The sequence below is a fragment of the Chroicocephalus ridibundus genome, chromosome 1 (assembly GCF_963924245.1).
Source record: "Chroicocephalus ridibundus chromosome 1, bChrRid1.1, whole genome shotgun sequence".
Lineage (NCBI taxonomy): Eukaryota > Metazoa > Chordata > Aves > Charadriiformes > Laridae > Chroicocephalus > Chroicocephalus ridibundus.
In genome coordinates, this window is record NC_086284.1 from 27,375,277 (window position 1) to 27,391,878 (window position 16,602).

The 16,602-nt window shown below is 46.3% G+C and overlaps 1 protein-coding gene across 2 annotated transcripts; it reads right to left on the minus strand.

Annotated features, from left to right (window-relative positions):
• Positions 1-69: 69 nt before the first annotated feature.
• Positions 70-14,725, minus strand: N4BP2L1 (NEDD4 binding protein 2 like 1). Of its 2 annotated transcripts, XM_063332386.1 has the most exons (6): positions 14,345-14,600; positions 6,819-6,943; positions 5,883-5,971; positions 4,608-4,684; positions 2,405-2,671; positions 70-1,983 (listed from the first exon to the last, which is right to left on the minus strand). In XM_063332386.1, exons 1-5 carry the CDS (start codon positions 14,464-14,466, stop codon positions 2,440-2,442), a joined length of 645 nt encoding a protein of 214 aa, XP_063188456.1. In that variant the 5' UTR covers positions 14,467-14,600; the 3' UTR covers positions 70-1,983; positions 2,405-2,439. The 2 variants fall into 2 exon arrangements, with proteins under 2 accessions (XP_063188456.1, XP_063188467.1); XM_063332397.1 differs by having other exon boundaries at positions 70-2,671; positions 14,345-14,725.
• Between the last annotated feature and the right edge of the window lie 1,877 nt (positions 14,726-16,602).

A 16,602-nucleotide genomic window follows, 5' to 3' on the forward strand; every position in this document is an offset into this window, starting at 1 on the left:
AGGAACCTGAGGACTTGCTACCTGCCTGCTGAATGCTACAAAGACAAAATCCCCCAGAATGCTACTAAATGCACGTGTACAGTATTGTATATATTTCAAATTCAAATTATTTTTACACTTTGTACATGAAATCCTGATTGTATTTAATAAAGCTGATTTACAAAAACAAAGACTCATGAAATGACATTTCACCTGCAAAATAATTTGGAGCTGAGTAATTGATACATCTCTCACACAAACATGGATCATACAATAGCATCAGTGGCTGTTATGGCTGAAGGCTTGATGACATTTTATAAGCCGCTGCTTTGATTCTGATGTATTCTTAAATTACAGCAGGATCTTTGTTTCAGTCTAAAGCAATCAGTTTTGTTACCCTCTGTAGTATTAGAACAGTTGTTTGTCAGTCCTAAGTAGCATAGGGCAAAATAAACAATTCTCAAAGTTCATTGTTACCAGACATTAATTCTGAAATATTGCTCTGTAATTCTGACATAGTTCTTGTAATTTTCCCCTCAAACATTCCCTAGAGCGCAAAAAGAGTTTTAGAGAACAACTATGATTATTTGAATCATAGCAAAATGCCATACAGAGGTATTAATGGTAGATCATTGGTCAGTGTTTGAGCTACTCCTTAAAGAATCACTTCAGGCCACAGCATCGTGAAAGATAATCATCTTTCTTCGATTTCATCAGGAGTTCTTCCCGCTGGGACTGAGTTAGCACTTGAATTCATTACTTTGTTCTCATTAATTTCAACAGGTGAAGCATGTCAGAATTGGAGTTTCTCCCCTAGAGAGAGAAACAGTCCCGCTAGACCCACTGCCAACTCCACGTTTCAGTTCATTTGTTGTCTGGCTGCCCCTTGCCCTGCTGCTTCCCACCACTGGTGGCTCAAAGGAGGGAGGATGTTTCAGACCTGAGACCACCAGCTCCCACTCAGCAACCTTTCAGGGGTCCTGTGGCTCGAGTGCTGAACTAGGGGTGATTCCTGTCACCAAGTGGGACACTGTGGCAGTATGGGAGAACTGTAATGGGCCAACACAAGCTTGCTGACAGTTCTGTAAACATTTGTGCAATACTGCAAAGCCAGGTTCCCAGGACACCCTAGTTCATGTTTATTTACAATGATAACATTGCTTCTTTAAATGCAGCTTGTGTAGAAAATGCAATTCACCTCATACGTCTACTGTGTCCTGAAGACAGCTTCCCTTTTGCCCAGAAACAGCGTATTTTATTATACCTCGTACTTGTCTGCTACACTGCTAGATGAGTAGCAGCTATACGCATCTTTCTTAATGTCCAGTGTGAGCTGTCTTCATTTCCTACTGCAAAATAACTCACTACTGTCCTGTTCTATAAGCACTGCCTAATCATCCACACCTACTTTAAAAAAAAAATTGTCATCGCAAATGCTGAGTTTTAAAACTGTTTTAGGCTTTTTGATGGGAAAATAATCAGCAGAATTTAAAATATGGATAAAACTACTGCAGGATTGCTTCTTTTCTCACTCAGCCATCAGTCAGTGGCTTCTTGGCACTTAGTGGTAGAAGGAGTTGATTTCTCTTAGTTGATTTCTTTTTTCTCCTTAAGTCATTATTTTGTACTTCTGAGTTAGTTTGGGTGTTTGGTAGCCTTGCGCTTCAGCTGTTCAGAGCTGCTCCTGTAGCCCTGTTCCTACTTAGAAGTTAACAAGCACTAGCCTGACACTGATTGTTCCCTTTTAGGAGCCTCTGTATATGGACTCGTCTCAGGATCGGTAGAACTCCTATGTCACGGCAAGATAAAGGGCTGGGTTTGGCGTGTTGAAGAGTTTTGCCTCCACGCTGGAGAAGCTGTTTGGCTGCGACAGAGCTGAGGTAAGACCAGCACGAATCCAGACAGCAGACGTGTAGACGGGGAACAGCGTCAAATCCTCCTGCAATCTGTCAGAGCTACCTTCTCCACCATTCCCTTTGCCTCTCTTAAGCCAGCAGTAATGCTCTAGGCAAGGTGGAGTGGAAAGAGACAAAAGGTTATACAGCCAGATAGAAAGTATTAAAACAGCAAGAAGCGACAACTGCGTGGAGAAGAATTGGCCACATGGCCTGTAAGAAAGAAAGGAATAATTTAGTATTTATTGTCCTCTTAGTGACAGAGTGCAATGCAGGGGAAAAAACCCAAAAAGCATGTGGGACAGGCAGTAAATTTCACCATAAACTTGAATGGGTTTTCATGGAGGAAGAGGGATGAGAGGGAGTACAGCCTGTACTGGGGACAAGGCTCTTAAATCGGTCATGTAGAGCTGTGAGATCAGAATCCAGAGACGCTTAAAGATTTGCACAAGATAAAATTTAGACATGTAGTAGAAAAATACAAGAATAAAAAACAGTTTAGAAAAATGTAAAACTAGAGACTTTTATACCCTGATAATTAAAATCCACTGAGGAATCCACCTCTTCAGTTAAATGGCACGTTGTTTGTACGTGCCACGTGAGGTCTTCTGTTTGAGAAGACTGGAGGCGGGTTGAAATGGGCACCCATCCCGTAAGCTGCATTTGGGCCACTGGAGCTTCTCTCATCATCTCTGCTTGGTTTTTCAGAGTGAAGAACACTGTGGAAGGTAACGTTGTGCTCGTATTGTTCTTTCATCCGTTGTATCTTTTGTCGAGGGACATGATGAGTATTTCTTCTGTAGAGTCAATATTAACAGAAAATACAAGTATTTAGCTGCCTATGTATGAGAGGTTAGCATAAGCTTGCTAAGGTTCCTGATGTGTTCGGGCTAATGGTTCATGTCCCCACTGATCTATTTCTAGCCCTTTTTTACCGAATGGCTCTTCACTTCCACCGACTTCTTAAAAATATTTTTGTGAGTAGCCCAGACACAGACTCATCATCAACAAGAATAGAGGGCAAAAACCTGTTGTTTCTTTGTGTGAGCACAAGTGGGGAAAAATCATACCCGATGGGGCTCACGCTCCGGGGCAGATTTGTAAATGCTGACGAGGCTGAGAGGGAGTGGAACAGGTCGCTCAAACATTCAGGGCTTTGTGGAAAGACCAGAACAGGCTGCATTCTCTCAACACAGTAGCGTGAATTGTTCTTCCAAAGACCACCAGGGATTTCTGCTTGTCTGTCAGTTTGCAAACTCTGAATATCTTTGGGTTTGATATTTAGCTGTACTAGGCACAATTCTTCACCTAGAAAGTTTGTCCTGCACCCATATTTTCAAAGTCTTGTGGTGTGTAAATCCTGCACTGCTCAACATGGTTTTTTAACCTGGTGGAATTAAGGTGACAGTAATGCAGGAGGCTGCCAGCTGCAGCATCCCACTTGTGAAGCGGGCACCAGGTGCCCCAGCAGCCAGTGCCCCACACACGTGTGCAGCCCCCGCCTGGGACCAGCAACCGGCACAAACTGTATTGCCAGTAAAGACACACCAGGATGGAAGCAACCCTCAGCTGTCCCCCAATTATTTGCCAAAGAGCTGCTCCAAACTGAGCTTATTTCAATTAGTTTTACACTGCTACTGTAAAAAGCCCACTTGTTTCAAACGATTAATAAAACAAAACACAAGTGACTGAGTAGCTCGTCCTATAACAAATGATTACCAGTAAAATCTGCCTCTCCAGTGATGCCCTACAACTGGCTCCCAGCTGGTGCTGGTGAAGCAAGAGCTGACACTTGCGGTTGACCACTAAGGCTGTTGGTGTCCTTGCCTGCCTTCAGCCCCAAGCCATCCATGTCCTGCCTCTCGCTCTGGAGCCACCGGCGCTCAGGGCCACAGCCCTTTGCCATTTGTCTCTGTCACACGCCAAAAGGAGCAGTGCTGATTTTTGACTAGAGTTCCTAGTTGGTGCAAAACAGATAAATCCGTCGGAATGAAGTACCCATGCTCTGTTTTCTTGCAATAACAAATAATTTAGCGCATGTTAGCTTCTGGATCTAGTAGATGGGACTGCACTTGCCACCGTAACGTACTTTACAGCTGGTTGGTTAAAGGCTAGAAAATTAGCCTGCATGGAGTTTTTTTAGTCATATAACCATTAACCCTACATCCACTAGCCAAGCTAGCATACTTAGAGCCATATGTGGCTGCCTCTATATCCTACCACATTACGCAGAGTTGATACATTCACTGTATCCCTTTTGCATGTGCACGTTAAGATCTTTAGAAAGATCCCCGAGAACCCCATTTCTTGGCCGCACTTAATGTAGCATCCTGCCGTGGCAAGACAATATTTGTTACGGTTAGCTCTTTTAAGAACAGATGTCTGAATATTGTCTGTAGTGCTTAGACACGTTTTGTGCCCAAATAGAGAGAGCACTGCTCAAAATACAGGATGAAAATCAGCGTTCCTGCCCCAAGGAGCTTGCAGTGTACGTACACACTTCAGGGGGAAGGTGATTTTTCTACTGCCTGACTCCCTTCAGCACGGTCAGGCTCCTTCAGGGCTGAATGCACTGCAGACTGGGTACTGAGGAATAGAAATTTTCCACGACAATCCTTCTGTTGTCATTTACTTGGCTACTTTTTAGGGTATATGAAGAAGAGTGCTGACCTTTCTCAGAGCACATCAATAAAACGAGCAGCTGTCTGCTATATCGAAGAGAAGAAGATGTACCTTGTCAGTTCTCGAACATTGAACTTCCAGGGTGTATCTGGTTCTTGGAATATAACTTCATATCTATTTTCACGTGCCTGAAGAAGGACACAGAAGTTTTAGATGTATGGCTGCGGATCTGAGAAGTAGCCTATCTGCCAGACCCCCTGAGACTTTATCTGGCTAAGCAATGTATCCCATGTACCAGGGGCCAGAAAGAGGAAAACAACCGTGACTCTCATCAAGGTGCTGGTCTGAGTCCCAGATAGTTTGTTTCCGTTACATCAAAGGATTTGGGTCTCCCAGCAAAACCTGCCTCAGCATTTCCCCCAGTCCTCGTCCCCCACAGCAACGGTATCCTGGCACTTGAACTGTCTGGAAGTCACAGATGGTTCAAGAGACACCGGCTGGCCACGCCATTCTGGAACTTCTGGGAGGGTCAGGTCAACATCTCACAGTCATGCTCTTTCCAAGCACTGAGACCACAGGCCTTCAATTTTTTTTTTTTAAGGTAAAGCAACATATTTTTGTGTGTGTGTACATACACTTAATACAATTATTGATTGCTTTTGGGTTTTGATTTGGGGGAAAGGAGGCAGGGAAATCTGTTGACCTTTTTACGTCTTGTTCACCTCTGGCTGCGCTCTCTCTCTCTTGCTGCCTGGTCACCCACAAGCAGTCCCAACTGCTACTGGAGTGGCACGTCCAGGCTTTCCAGCACCACCAGTAATTTTTGCCTCTTCTGTGCTCCCATACAAGCATTATTTAGACCTAAATTTCTTAACTGACAAGACCATAACCCAAGAACAGAAGCGTGAGTATAATTTTAGCAGAGAGGCCACATTATGAAACTGTAGTAAAACTATCGCCATCGCTACCAGAACTCCTGACAAGAGATACCAGTGCATCTTTGAAGACTCTTTATGGTGTATTTTTCACAAGTCATTAACGCAAACTGGAAGTCATATCTTAATATATTTGTCACCAAATAATTTGGGAACTGTTCAACTGATGTCACTACTGGGGGTTGCCAAGAAGTAACAGGGCACGTTCAAAGACTATTAATCTTTTCAAGTAATTTTGCTCTCACTGAGTTATATAGCTGATGAGATAAAACAACTGCACTGGCACCTCTTCCCCTACTTCATCACAGTATCAATCCTTAACTATCATTAGAGAACTAAGGGAAAATGGAAGTAATTATTTTTAGCCACGTTAAGAACCATTTCAGTCAGATCACTTCTTAAACGTCATAGCTGAGCATATATAAAAGCAATAAATCGGAGCTTTCCCTACCATCATCACATACGGCTTCATTTCCCAAGCATGGATGTTGGTGTTATCAATAATAACCGGGCTTTTCCCATTCTTCATTGCTTTGCGTGCTGGAATGTAACACATTAATTAAAGCTAAAACATATCCAATAACAGACTGACCCAGGTCTTACTAGCCCCCAAGGGTCCTCTCCTTGCCCACTGCTAGCACGCTTGAGTCCCCAACAGGCTTGGGTTGGTAGCCACCACCCAAACAGGAGCAGAGGTCAGTGCCAGCAGATGCTCTCCTGCAGGAGGTGCCCTCAGCAGCAAGAGCTGAAGCTCTGACAAAACATAGTCAGCGGTATCACAGCACTAGGTATTTACAACAGCTAAAAATCACTGTTATTTGCAAAAGATCCCTGTTATATGATCTCAAAGTATGTCTGCCATTGCTAGTGATGAATTCAGAGTACAGCCCCAAAAGCACGTTACATTTTTCTCTCTGAAGCAGAGACCTGGCTTGTTTCATTCTCAAACTTACAATTAGGTTTGCAAGTTTTCCTCCTGCCTGTCACTAACTTCCCCCGTCCCCCGTAACACCCCCTTCCAAGTCAGGACAGACATCCAAGAAGCTCCAGCCTGAAGGATGGCGCACACACAGCTGCACCCAGCAGCCGCTGGGCTGGCACTTGCGTGCCACCTGCTGTTACCAAGCTTCAGCACTGCTACCGAACAGGCACTGGTTTACTTTCTAAAGTAACATCTATCAATCACCAACATTTTTTTCATTTATAAATTTCTCTCTTATAAGTCAGAAGAAACAAAGTCAGAAGTGTAAATATATTTTCTTAACCAGTACCCCGTGAAGTTCAGTATACGACAACACTTTGAGATATTTTTATTTTGGGTCCTAAGTTTAAAGACAGACTGAGAAGCAAAACTACTCTGCAAAACCTCTGGATCAGTTTCAGTCACCTCGCTTTTGGTTCCATTTGTGTGCGTCCTCTAGGAAGTCAGGCTCAAACACGTATACGCCATTTTCGATAAAGAAGTCGTCGGTACTAAGAACTACAGCACTGGGATAGTCACGTTTCAGTTGTCTGGAAAACAAAAAACGACAGGAGGATTACTATATGCCAAGACATGCCTGGAATCGAGACCATTAAATGAAGAGCTGTATGAATGCTCTGCAAATACGGACAGTGCTTCATTTGAAAAATCTCAGCTTAAAGGATCTGAAAGTAAAGTAATCAGTAGATGGACACAACGGACCTTAAAGGCATGGCCTGGATTTCTTTTAATTCAGCAGAGGAATCTACAATGGACTGACAACACAAATCTTTGATCACATTAATGTATTCAGTTATCTGAGAAAGTACAACTGTAAATACAAAAAAACCCCCGCCAACTCCAAACTTGCTAATCCCATGGAAATTGGTCTCAAAAGACGATGTGATCATGGGAGTTTTGCTACAGAGAGATTTTTGAAGATAACCAGGACGAATGACGATTTCTCATTTAGTACAGATGGTCTACATTATTATCAGTTTGTCTTGTTTGGGGTTTTTTTGGCTACAAAGCACTTTTTTTTTTCAATTTGCAAACAAATATCTGAGTGATTAGTCAATATTTCCTATTTTTTGTTGTGCTTTTATGGTTCTTTCTGGTTTTCACTTGTCCCTGTTTTACTTAATCTTCCTCCTGTAGAGTTGAAGTCATTTTTATTTATTTATTTTCAGCTTTTAAACATGTTTTATAAACAAATCTGAATTGCTTAGACGGGCACCCCAAATGCAACAGACCCATAAACCTCGTCCCCCGTGGCCAGAGGCACAGGGCCACCTCCCCACCCCCACCCTCCCTTCGCTTCTCGCTGCTGTGTCCCCCACCGCAGTGCTCATTCGCAGCTGGGATGCCCACGACGGGTGGATGCGTGTCCTGCCGTAAGCTCACCAGCTGCCTCCCAGACACTGAAAATGCTCCTTATGGGATGGCTTAAATATGAAGTGTTTCTCTGCCAGTCCCTAGAGAGCATTAAAAAAAAAAAAATCATGCAAAACTGGGTTTTGGATTTATTTGTGTCCACAGACAGAATTGTCTATTTTTTTGAATCAAGGGAGTGCTGGGGGAGGAGGGAGTCTCTGGAAGAAGTCAGGGAGAGCCCACGGCATCGTCGCCCTGCTCTCTGTCTCCCTAAGGCCCAAAACATCTCTGGAAAAGAAAGGCAGGCCCACGGAGAAACCTTGTGCCTGTCAGGCGTGAGCGCGCTGCCCTGCCATCTCCCACCACACGTGGTCTCCACGCCCTGGGACTCATTTCAAGCTTCCCTGATAAAAGCGCTGCTTCTCCATCCCCACAAGCTGCAAAACAACTATTTCTCAATGTCTTCTCTAATTGAGCAACAGCAAAGGAAAAGGTGCCTCCAGGTTATCGGCAAATAAAGACACACAGACTGAAAAAGCTGAATTCTGTCATCTTTAGCTCCGCCCTAACCATTTACTTACCACTTTTACCCTACTCTGCCTGCTAGCAGCAATTCTTCGCCAGGATTGCGTGTTACATTTAGGCGAATAAAGGTCAGCTTCTGACTTTGTTCCGCCTGCACCGTAACTTCTACCGTCTGCTGATTAATTAATATTATTTTGTGGTGGCAACCGCCCCAGAGAGCAGAGTCCCTGCTGCGGGGACTGGCCAGGGCTGGGCCGCGGCCACTGTCAGGTACCGTGTAGCACCTACATGTCGTTACCTTCCAGCTCCTGCTTTATTCACATAATTATGTGTGGCCAAACAGATCGACCACAAGTCACTTTGCAAACTGTTAGCAAAGAGTCAAATTATTTTTGCTTTCGTTTTGGGCCCAGGCAAGTATTCTTGTCGTGAAAAGCACGGGAGCACCTAACGCTTATCTGGTTTCTCTCGTGCCGATAAACTGATACATTCAGCTCTGACCGCAATTCAGCACCTCTCCCGACGCTTTACCCGTCTGCATCGCCACCGCTGCTCTAAAAAAACTGACCGTGCTAAAATACGTGTCATCCCTTTAGCTACTAATAGGCACATAAAACTGCACGCACTCGTGAAAGATCTCAAGATTATTATTTTTTTTCTTGCTCAGTCTTTCTTTTAAAAATGTTCTCAACCAGTGCAAACCTTAAAAATTATCTTCTTAGCCTATACCTTACTACACTTTTAACATATATATGCCCACTCGCATGAAAGCTTTGCTATTAACCACTAGGCAATCTAAATAGTGTGTGGTTATCTGTAAACTCAGTCCGTCTGCTACCCTCCTCTCACTGGTAATTAAAGTAGGTAAAAGCCGTGCTTCAAAGGAGGAAAAATATGGCACAAAAAGTGCTAAGAGCTATGAATTACTGTCGCATTTGCTATATTCATACCAAACAAACTCCTACTAACAGCAACATAAGAAAACATTAAGTGGGAAAAAGAAGATGTGTTACCTTCTGCTTATTTTGCTGGTTTTAACTTTTAGCTTTCTACAGCCACCAAACTGCCACTCCAGCTTACGACCACTTTCTGCAATGCCCTATCGCCCACGAAGCTGGCAAAAATCCTGGTTCTTCTGTCCCTTACAATCTCAAAGGGCACCAAAACCTCTTTGGTACGTTCCTTGAGAAATAAGCCTTCTAAGAGCTACGCAGGACCACAAGTTGGTTTAGAAGACAGGTTTTATGATCACATCAGGCTCCTAACCACTGTATGGAATGAAAATGCCTATAGTTTAGCAAAATATACACCAGTTATGCAAAATGGGGGGGGCTTGTGCCCAGTGTTATTAATTAATAAATTTCGAGCAGCACTGCAAAAAGAAAATTACCCATTGCCGTTAGATCAGCAAGTGTAAAGCATACTAAAGAGGAAAAGAAAAATGACATTTCTTTGCAAGATCAAAGGGTACATCTGAGCTATGTTTGCATTTTTTAAAAAAGCCACGGAACGTGAAGCACTGCACTCTGATAAGCAGCATCTGTCAAAGGCTCGGTATTAATTTGCCTAATTGGGACATTTAATTGCACAGTGTTACAGCTCTCTGTCTTGCAGTAAATACAAAATATGGTATGTGCTGTATCTTGCTAAAGACAAGTCTGCTGCTCTTTCAGGAAATACAAAGGATAAGAAAATAAGAAGAGAAAGGGGGATGTTTCCTCTGCTTCTAATAAATCTCCCCAAACCCTTTTCTCCCCCTCCCACAAGGCGAAGCAGGTTTCCACGCCAGGTACCGCAGCTCATCAGATCAGCTGATGCACTCAGGGAAAAAAAAAGAAAGCTTTTAGATGCTTCTGCTCTTCAGCTCCGACACAGCAGCAGCAACTTCACGGATCTTCCAGCAGGACCCGGGAACTGGTAAAGCCCCTGGGAACACGAAGCTGGGCAGAGGCAGAAGCTTCGCCGTCTGCCCGCACCGGCCCCACCGGCAACCCGGGCAGCAGGGACGCTTCTCACCGACGTGGCGTCTTGGCTAGCGTTGGTGCCGTCTCACCCCGGTCAGACGGATGACAGCTGCCGTGATTAAAAAAGGAGAATCTTTCTGTTGAAAATACAGCTGCGTTTCTGTGTGCCTGCAGCAGTGTTGGAACAACTGCCTCAGGGACCAGATCGGTGGCTTTAGGGTCTCCTGCGCTATTCATCTGATGATCTGTTCCCGTGATTTACACCAGTTTTAATTCCTCCTTTTTTTCCTAAATAGCATCTTCAGTATTTTCAAACAAGCATTTCAGATTTTAAATGTATATACAGACAATAATTATTCAGGGTTTCAGCTAGCTGGATGCTATAGAGTACTTGGGAGAAGTCTCCATGGACACTAGTAACACCACTGGAGACAGAGAAAAAAAAATCCATAACTGTATTTCATAGGCTGTCATGTGTTTCCATCAGAAAATTTGAAAAAAACCCTAATTTCTGATTTGAGCCTGATAAGCAGAGTGGAAGGAACATTTCCAGTGCTCAGAAGGCAACAGAATGGTACACTGGGCAGATCTTCTCAGAGCCGGTAAATTCCCAAGGTATTTCCAGTCAGAACTAGGCGATCTGGAGCGCATGCCCAGCGCTTATCAGCTGCCTGCTGGGTTCTAACACACACAAAGGTAAATGTTTACAACACGTCGCCACCTGGAAGCAGGAGCCGCAGAGCTAAAGTCCACAAACCCTGGTCAGAGCCGCAGTTCTGCAGCAGGGTGGGGGTGCTGGGATGACCTGGGGAAGGTATGGATCGTACAGATCACGCCAAGCAGTGATGCTCCGGTGCCAGGGCATTTCCTGTTCCGGCAGATTCCTCCCTCGGTGCTTCATAAGGGCACACAAGAGCGAACGCGTTTCAAGTGATAAATCAACAGCAGTGGCTGAAAAGTTGCGTGTTTGATCATGCCCAGCCTCGCGCTTGAACAAACCTGCCAGATAGAGGGTTACATGAGTTGTGCCCCATTGCAGTATGCTGTAGAAGAGCTGGAAATGCAGCTACTGTGCAATAGAGTGTTGGGGAAGCAGGCAGGAGCTTGCATGTGGCTCACTTGATTTTTTGGAGGTATTTTTGGAAGCTATACCCGCAACTGCACCTCAGGTAACTGTTGTCTTAGCAGTTACCCAGGTCTGATCATGAAATCTGAACTGTGAAGTCAGGGGAACGCGTTCAGGAGGAAGGTGTTACGCTCACCTGATGGAGGCTTCGGGAGATGCAGCTCCCAGCTCCTCCTCCTCTCCTACGCGCTTCTGCTCGTGGTGACGGACGGTGAACAGTTAGAGGGAGATGGTTAGGGTCACCTAAAATATATGGTTCAGGGAAGCATATTCTCAACAGTGAAGGAACTGGAAAGGTTTGGAGCTCAGCGGTGAGCAGACCAACTCCTCATTCTGCCTTGACTATTCGTCACAGGTGGATCCTTCACCATCTTTACCAGAAACGAAAAACCAGTCCTGAACCGATCCATACCAATGTCGGCTGCTCTGAGCTGGGGGAGCAACCGGGATGGGGAAGTTATTTTAATGAAGATGCATTAACTAAATCTTACAAAGCCGTGTCCAAACTGTGCTGGATGTCACTGAAAGACCAGGGAAACGAGTTGTGGATCCAAGATTGTTCCTAGGATTGTGTGAGGAACTGAAAAGGGGCCTTTCTGCTGGAGTTATCAGCGACTTGCCATAAGACCAGTGATAACATTCATGGTTTGTGACTCTTCTGAGCACTGTAAAGATGTACAAGGTGTGACAGAAATACTGGCTGATACACGGAATGAATGAATGGAGGTCTGCGTGAAAGCACCAGAAGAAACAACAGAGCAAAGGCAAAGGCTGACAACCAAAGACCATCATTAACAGCAATAAAACTGGGAAAGGTGCTGTTTACACAGCCCTCAGAGGCCAGCACTCAGCTAAGGCCCAGCACAGATGACTTGCTGCTGGTAGACCTGTCGTCTGAGAGGAGAACGGTCAGGGGGTCACACCAGCCTGCACACACCTTCCTCCCTCCCCTCGTTCCAAAAGGGGGAGAGGCTACAGCTGGAAAGACACACAAAATGGGAAAATGAAAATAACGAGCAAAAAACCCTGCCGAAGATTCGGAGGCAAAAAGATGGCAGCACGGAAACCACTGGCTGCGGGATGTCACAGCAGACCTGGCCAAAACCCACCCTGCCACCACCCACCAAGAGGAACCCGGAAGAGAAAGTGAGGATGGGACAGCTGAAGGTCCTTGTCCTCTCCGATTGTGGCCAGACCAGCTGTGCATACGCATCTCAGGGCTTGCGAGAATTTGGGTATGATTGTGTGAGTGAGTAACATCTGAGAGAATGAATCTGAATGGGTAAAATGAGTTTACCGGGGATTTTGCAAATAAGTATCACTCTCCTGCTCCAGCAGGATCCTGCACTCAGCTTTGCTGCAGTAATTTTCTGCAAACATCGCTTTGCTTAGCACATTGCATTTACCAACACCAAAAGGTATATGATGTGGGAACAGCAAATCTCAGAATTTTCTTGGCGCAGTCCTTTCATAATCTGGACAAAGTTAATGGTGAGGTGCCGAATGCAGTTTTTAGAGCCGCCCTTTGATCTGTGTGCTGCTGAATGGCCAAATGTAATGATATAATTAACAGGGGCTAGAAACGGAACGAGTTCCTCAAACGTTCACCTCATAGGGGACTAAAACAATAGTTACAACTGAGTTTATAAATCTGTCATTAATAATTAACCCTGTGTTTTGACCTAAAAAAACAGGTGTGTCAGTTATTTGCACTGGCTGAGAATATGGCCCCAAATCATTATGTTTTTACTGTACTATGAGAAGACCCGAACTCCCTGAAGGAGAAGGCGTCTGCACTTACACAACCTTTTTAGGGGGAGACGTATTTTGGGTGTCAGTAAAAACACAGCGTTTGGCTGTTTGTTAAAGACCTTGGTCTTGCAGAAGTCCTGTGAGGCAGAAGGCACAGCGTGACATGGAGGACTGTACCGAAAAGAGGAAACTGTAGATTACCCCAGTGCCTCACACAGCTTCACGCTGGCACCTCTCACAGCAGAGCCCTTCCTGTGGCAGCCAGTGATCCCAGCATGGGTTCCTCACCCGAGCAGAGCAAGAAGACTGTGAGCGTCCCTCTCTTACAGAATCATAGAATGGTTTAGGTTGGAAGGGACCTTAAAGATCACCAAGTTCCACCCCCCCTGCCCTGGGCAGGGACACCTCCCACTTGCAGGGACACTTTGTTTTGATGGAGAGTGGGTGGCCCTGGGAGCTGCGACACCAGAACCTGTCATTTTCCGATAACAGACTACGGCTAACGCTGCGTCACGTCGACTGCGGCGCCGTCTCCAAGCATTCCCCTCTGGGTTTTTCCACCTATTTTATCAATCTTGGAGCTGCTGGAGAGTGAACAGTCTCCTCTGCCCGTTTTATACACCCCTATGGCTCTGACCCGATGGCAGGACATCATGAAAACAGAAGTCAGAGTTGTCGTCAGTTTTCCCGGTCAGAGCGAGTAAGCACTTTACCGTCTTTGTGACTAACCACGATAAAAAAAAAACCAAAAACCACCAGTCTGGTGCTTTTTAGAGAAGAAACAACAACTGCCTTGGCTTGGGTGATGAGTCCATCTTAGGAGAAGCGCCCCATCCGGCGCTGCTCGCTCACAACGGCAATACACTGCGCGACAGGCAGCGCACCCGTGAAGCAGCTGCGGCAGCGGCGGCTCCCGGCCGGCTCTGCTTCATCGAGGTCCCTGCGAGGCGCCCACCCCCCGCCCCCAGCCCCAAAACCAGCCCCGAACTGCTGCCCCCGCCGCCTCCTGAAGCGTTTTTTCCAGCGTTTTTTTTTTTTTTTTTTTTTTTGCCGTTCCCAGTTGGGAAGCGGCAGCCGCGGGGGGGGGGTGGGGGCAGAGGGCTCCCGGCAGCTCCTTCCCTCCCCGCACCGCTCCTGCTCCGGGGGCAGGGGGCAGCCGCGCCGGGGAGACCCGCCGCCGCGGTGAGGGGCTCCGCCGCCGCCGTCCTTACCTGGCCAGGGTGGTCTTGCCGGCGCCCGGCAGCCCCCGCAGCAGCACCAGCCTCCCGCCGAAGCGCTGCGGCGGGGGGTGCAGGCTGAGCCCCCCCAGCGCCCGCAGCAGCCGCTCGTCCATCCCCGGCCGTCCCGGGGAGGCGGGAGCGGAGCGGCCGGGCCCGCGGCGGCGGCGGGGGGGGGAGGGGGGGGCAGGGAGGTGGGTGCCCGGGGCAGCCGCTCCGGAGCCCGGCCCCGGCCCCTGCCCCGGGGAGGCGGCGGGACGCGGGGGTCCCTCCCCCGACAGCCGCTGCGGGCCGGACGGACGGGGGCAGCGGGCGAAAACTGGCGTCCCTCCGGGGAGGGTGGGTTTGGGATCGTGGGTGTCCGAGACTCTTCCCCTGTGAAAACGAAAGCTGCCTTGAAGAGAAATAAACAGGAGCGAAACGGCGTTTGCGGCCCATACAGCGAAACCGTCCAGTTACGGCACTAGCCCTTCTGCCCGGAACACGTGCCCAAGATACCATCTTCAGTTATTTAAAATCAAGATTAATCTCCGAAGCGTCAAAAGCAGGACGTTCAGCCCCGTGTGCTGCCCATATGTACCCTGAAATACAGGGCGTCCCAGGAAGGGAATTGTCAGATCACTCCAGAGGAGTGGAGCTATCTCCAGTGCCCCACGTACAGACTGATCTTTTTTCTTTATTATCCCTTTTTTTCCTTTTTTTTTTTTCTTTTTTGACAATGATGGAGCTATTGGAATCAAACACCACCACACCCCCCCCCTCCAAAAAAAACCCAAAAAAACCCCCCAAAAAAACCAGACAAGGATTCCAAGCAGATGTCACTAAATAACTGCCCTGCAACGAATGACCCAGCGCATCACGCTCACTACATCAACTTTACTTTTTTCAAACATATCATCACACGAGAAACTATAGGAAGTTTAACAAGATTTATTCCCCAGCAGAAATGCTGGTTTGCTTCAACTTGATCACCACGCAAAGCCAAAGAAAAAAATGATAGTTTCCAATTAAACCAAAAATAGTTAGTGTGGTATCACGCTCTCCCTCTCAGAGCCATACACAGCATCAACCAAAATAGCAATATAAAAAATTATAATAAAATAATATCAAATTATAATAAAAAAATCAACATATCAATACCAAAAGTATTATTTCTTGGTAAGAAGCCAGCCTCGGGTATGTCACAGGGTCACACCGCCAGTGAACTACACCCCTGAAGGTTTAAGAGTTTAAAACTTAAACCCTGAAGGTTTAAGAGTTTGCAAAGAGTGCTAAAGAGAGTGTTCACGAACCGGGAGAAAGCCGAGTTCCCTGGGAGGTGGCACACTAACGCCAGCTGAATCAGGTGGGGTAAAAAAGTGACAGGAAAGATACATAAACTCTGAAATTCAAAGATAACAGGGGAGGTTTAAAATAAACTAAAACTGGCAACACCCTACTAAAAGACGAATCACCTTTTGTCCATAAAAGAATACTGCAAGATTTTGAAAACTTATTTTTGTTTTAAGCATTCTGGAAGGTCAGTATTCAGTAACAGAAAATATAGGCGTTCAGATTTCTCTCTGAATAAACAAAAGTAGGAAACAAATATTAACCCTTGAGTGGCATTTCCTTGAAATCAAACTAACTGTTCTGTTGCCACTGGTACCTCAGGTAAGACCAAAGCACACTTTTCTTTTTGATCCACCACACCCCACACTTTGCTTTCTGCTTTCCTCCTCCTGTTCATGGCGGGTGAACCCACCAGCCACCTCGGCATCATGAACTAGGTCTACACTCATGTGGTGGTGCAACTCCACCCCCTCCATCCCGGGCCACTCGGTCCTTGGTGTGATTCCCCCTCCCTGGACCACACACCAACTTAGGATACACAACTGTCCAGAGAAGCTGTGGATGCCCCATCCCTGGAGGTGTTCAAGGCCAGGCTGGATGGGGCTTTGAGCAACCTGGTCTAGTGGGAGGTGTCCCTGCCCATGGCAGGGGGTTGGAACTAGATGATCTTCAAGGTCCCTTCAAACCCACAGAATCATAGAATTGCTCGGGTCAGAAGGGACCTCAAAGACCATCTAGTTCCAACCCCCCTGCCAAGGGCAGGAACACCTCCTACTAGACCAGGCTGCTCAATTTCTCTGGGCAACCCGTTCCAGTATCTGACCACCCTCACAGGAAAGAATTTCTTCCTAATATCTCATCTAAATCTACCTTCCTTCAGTTTGAAACCGTTACCCTGGGTCCTGTCATTACACTCTCTG

Bases quoted from the DNA above. Each gene is read 5' to 3' on its own strand.
- N4BP2L1 (XM_063332397.1), bottom strand. From the start codon at position 14,466: ATGGACGAGCGGCTGCTGCGGGCGCTGGGGGGGCTCAGCCTGCACCCC. The intron at 5,972-6,818 runs GTGACTGAAACT...GTTACATTCCAG, and splicing joins CAAATGGAACCAAAAGCGAG to CACGCAAAGCAATGAAGAAT. The intron at 4,685-5,882 runs GTAGGGAAAGCT...GTCCTTCTTCAG, and splicing joins TGAAGCCGTATGTGATGATG to GCACGTGAAAATAGATATGA.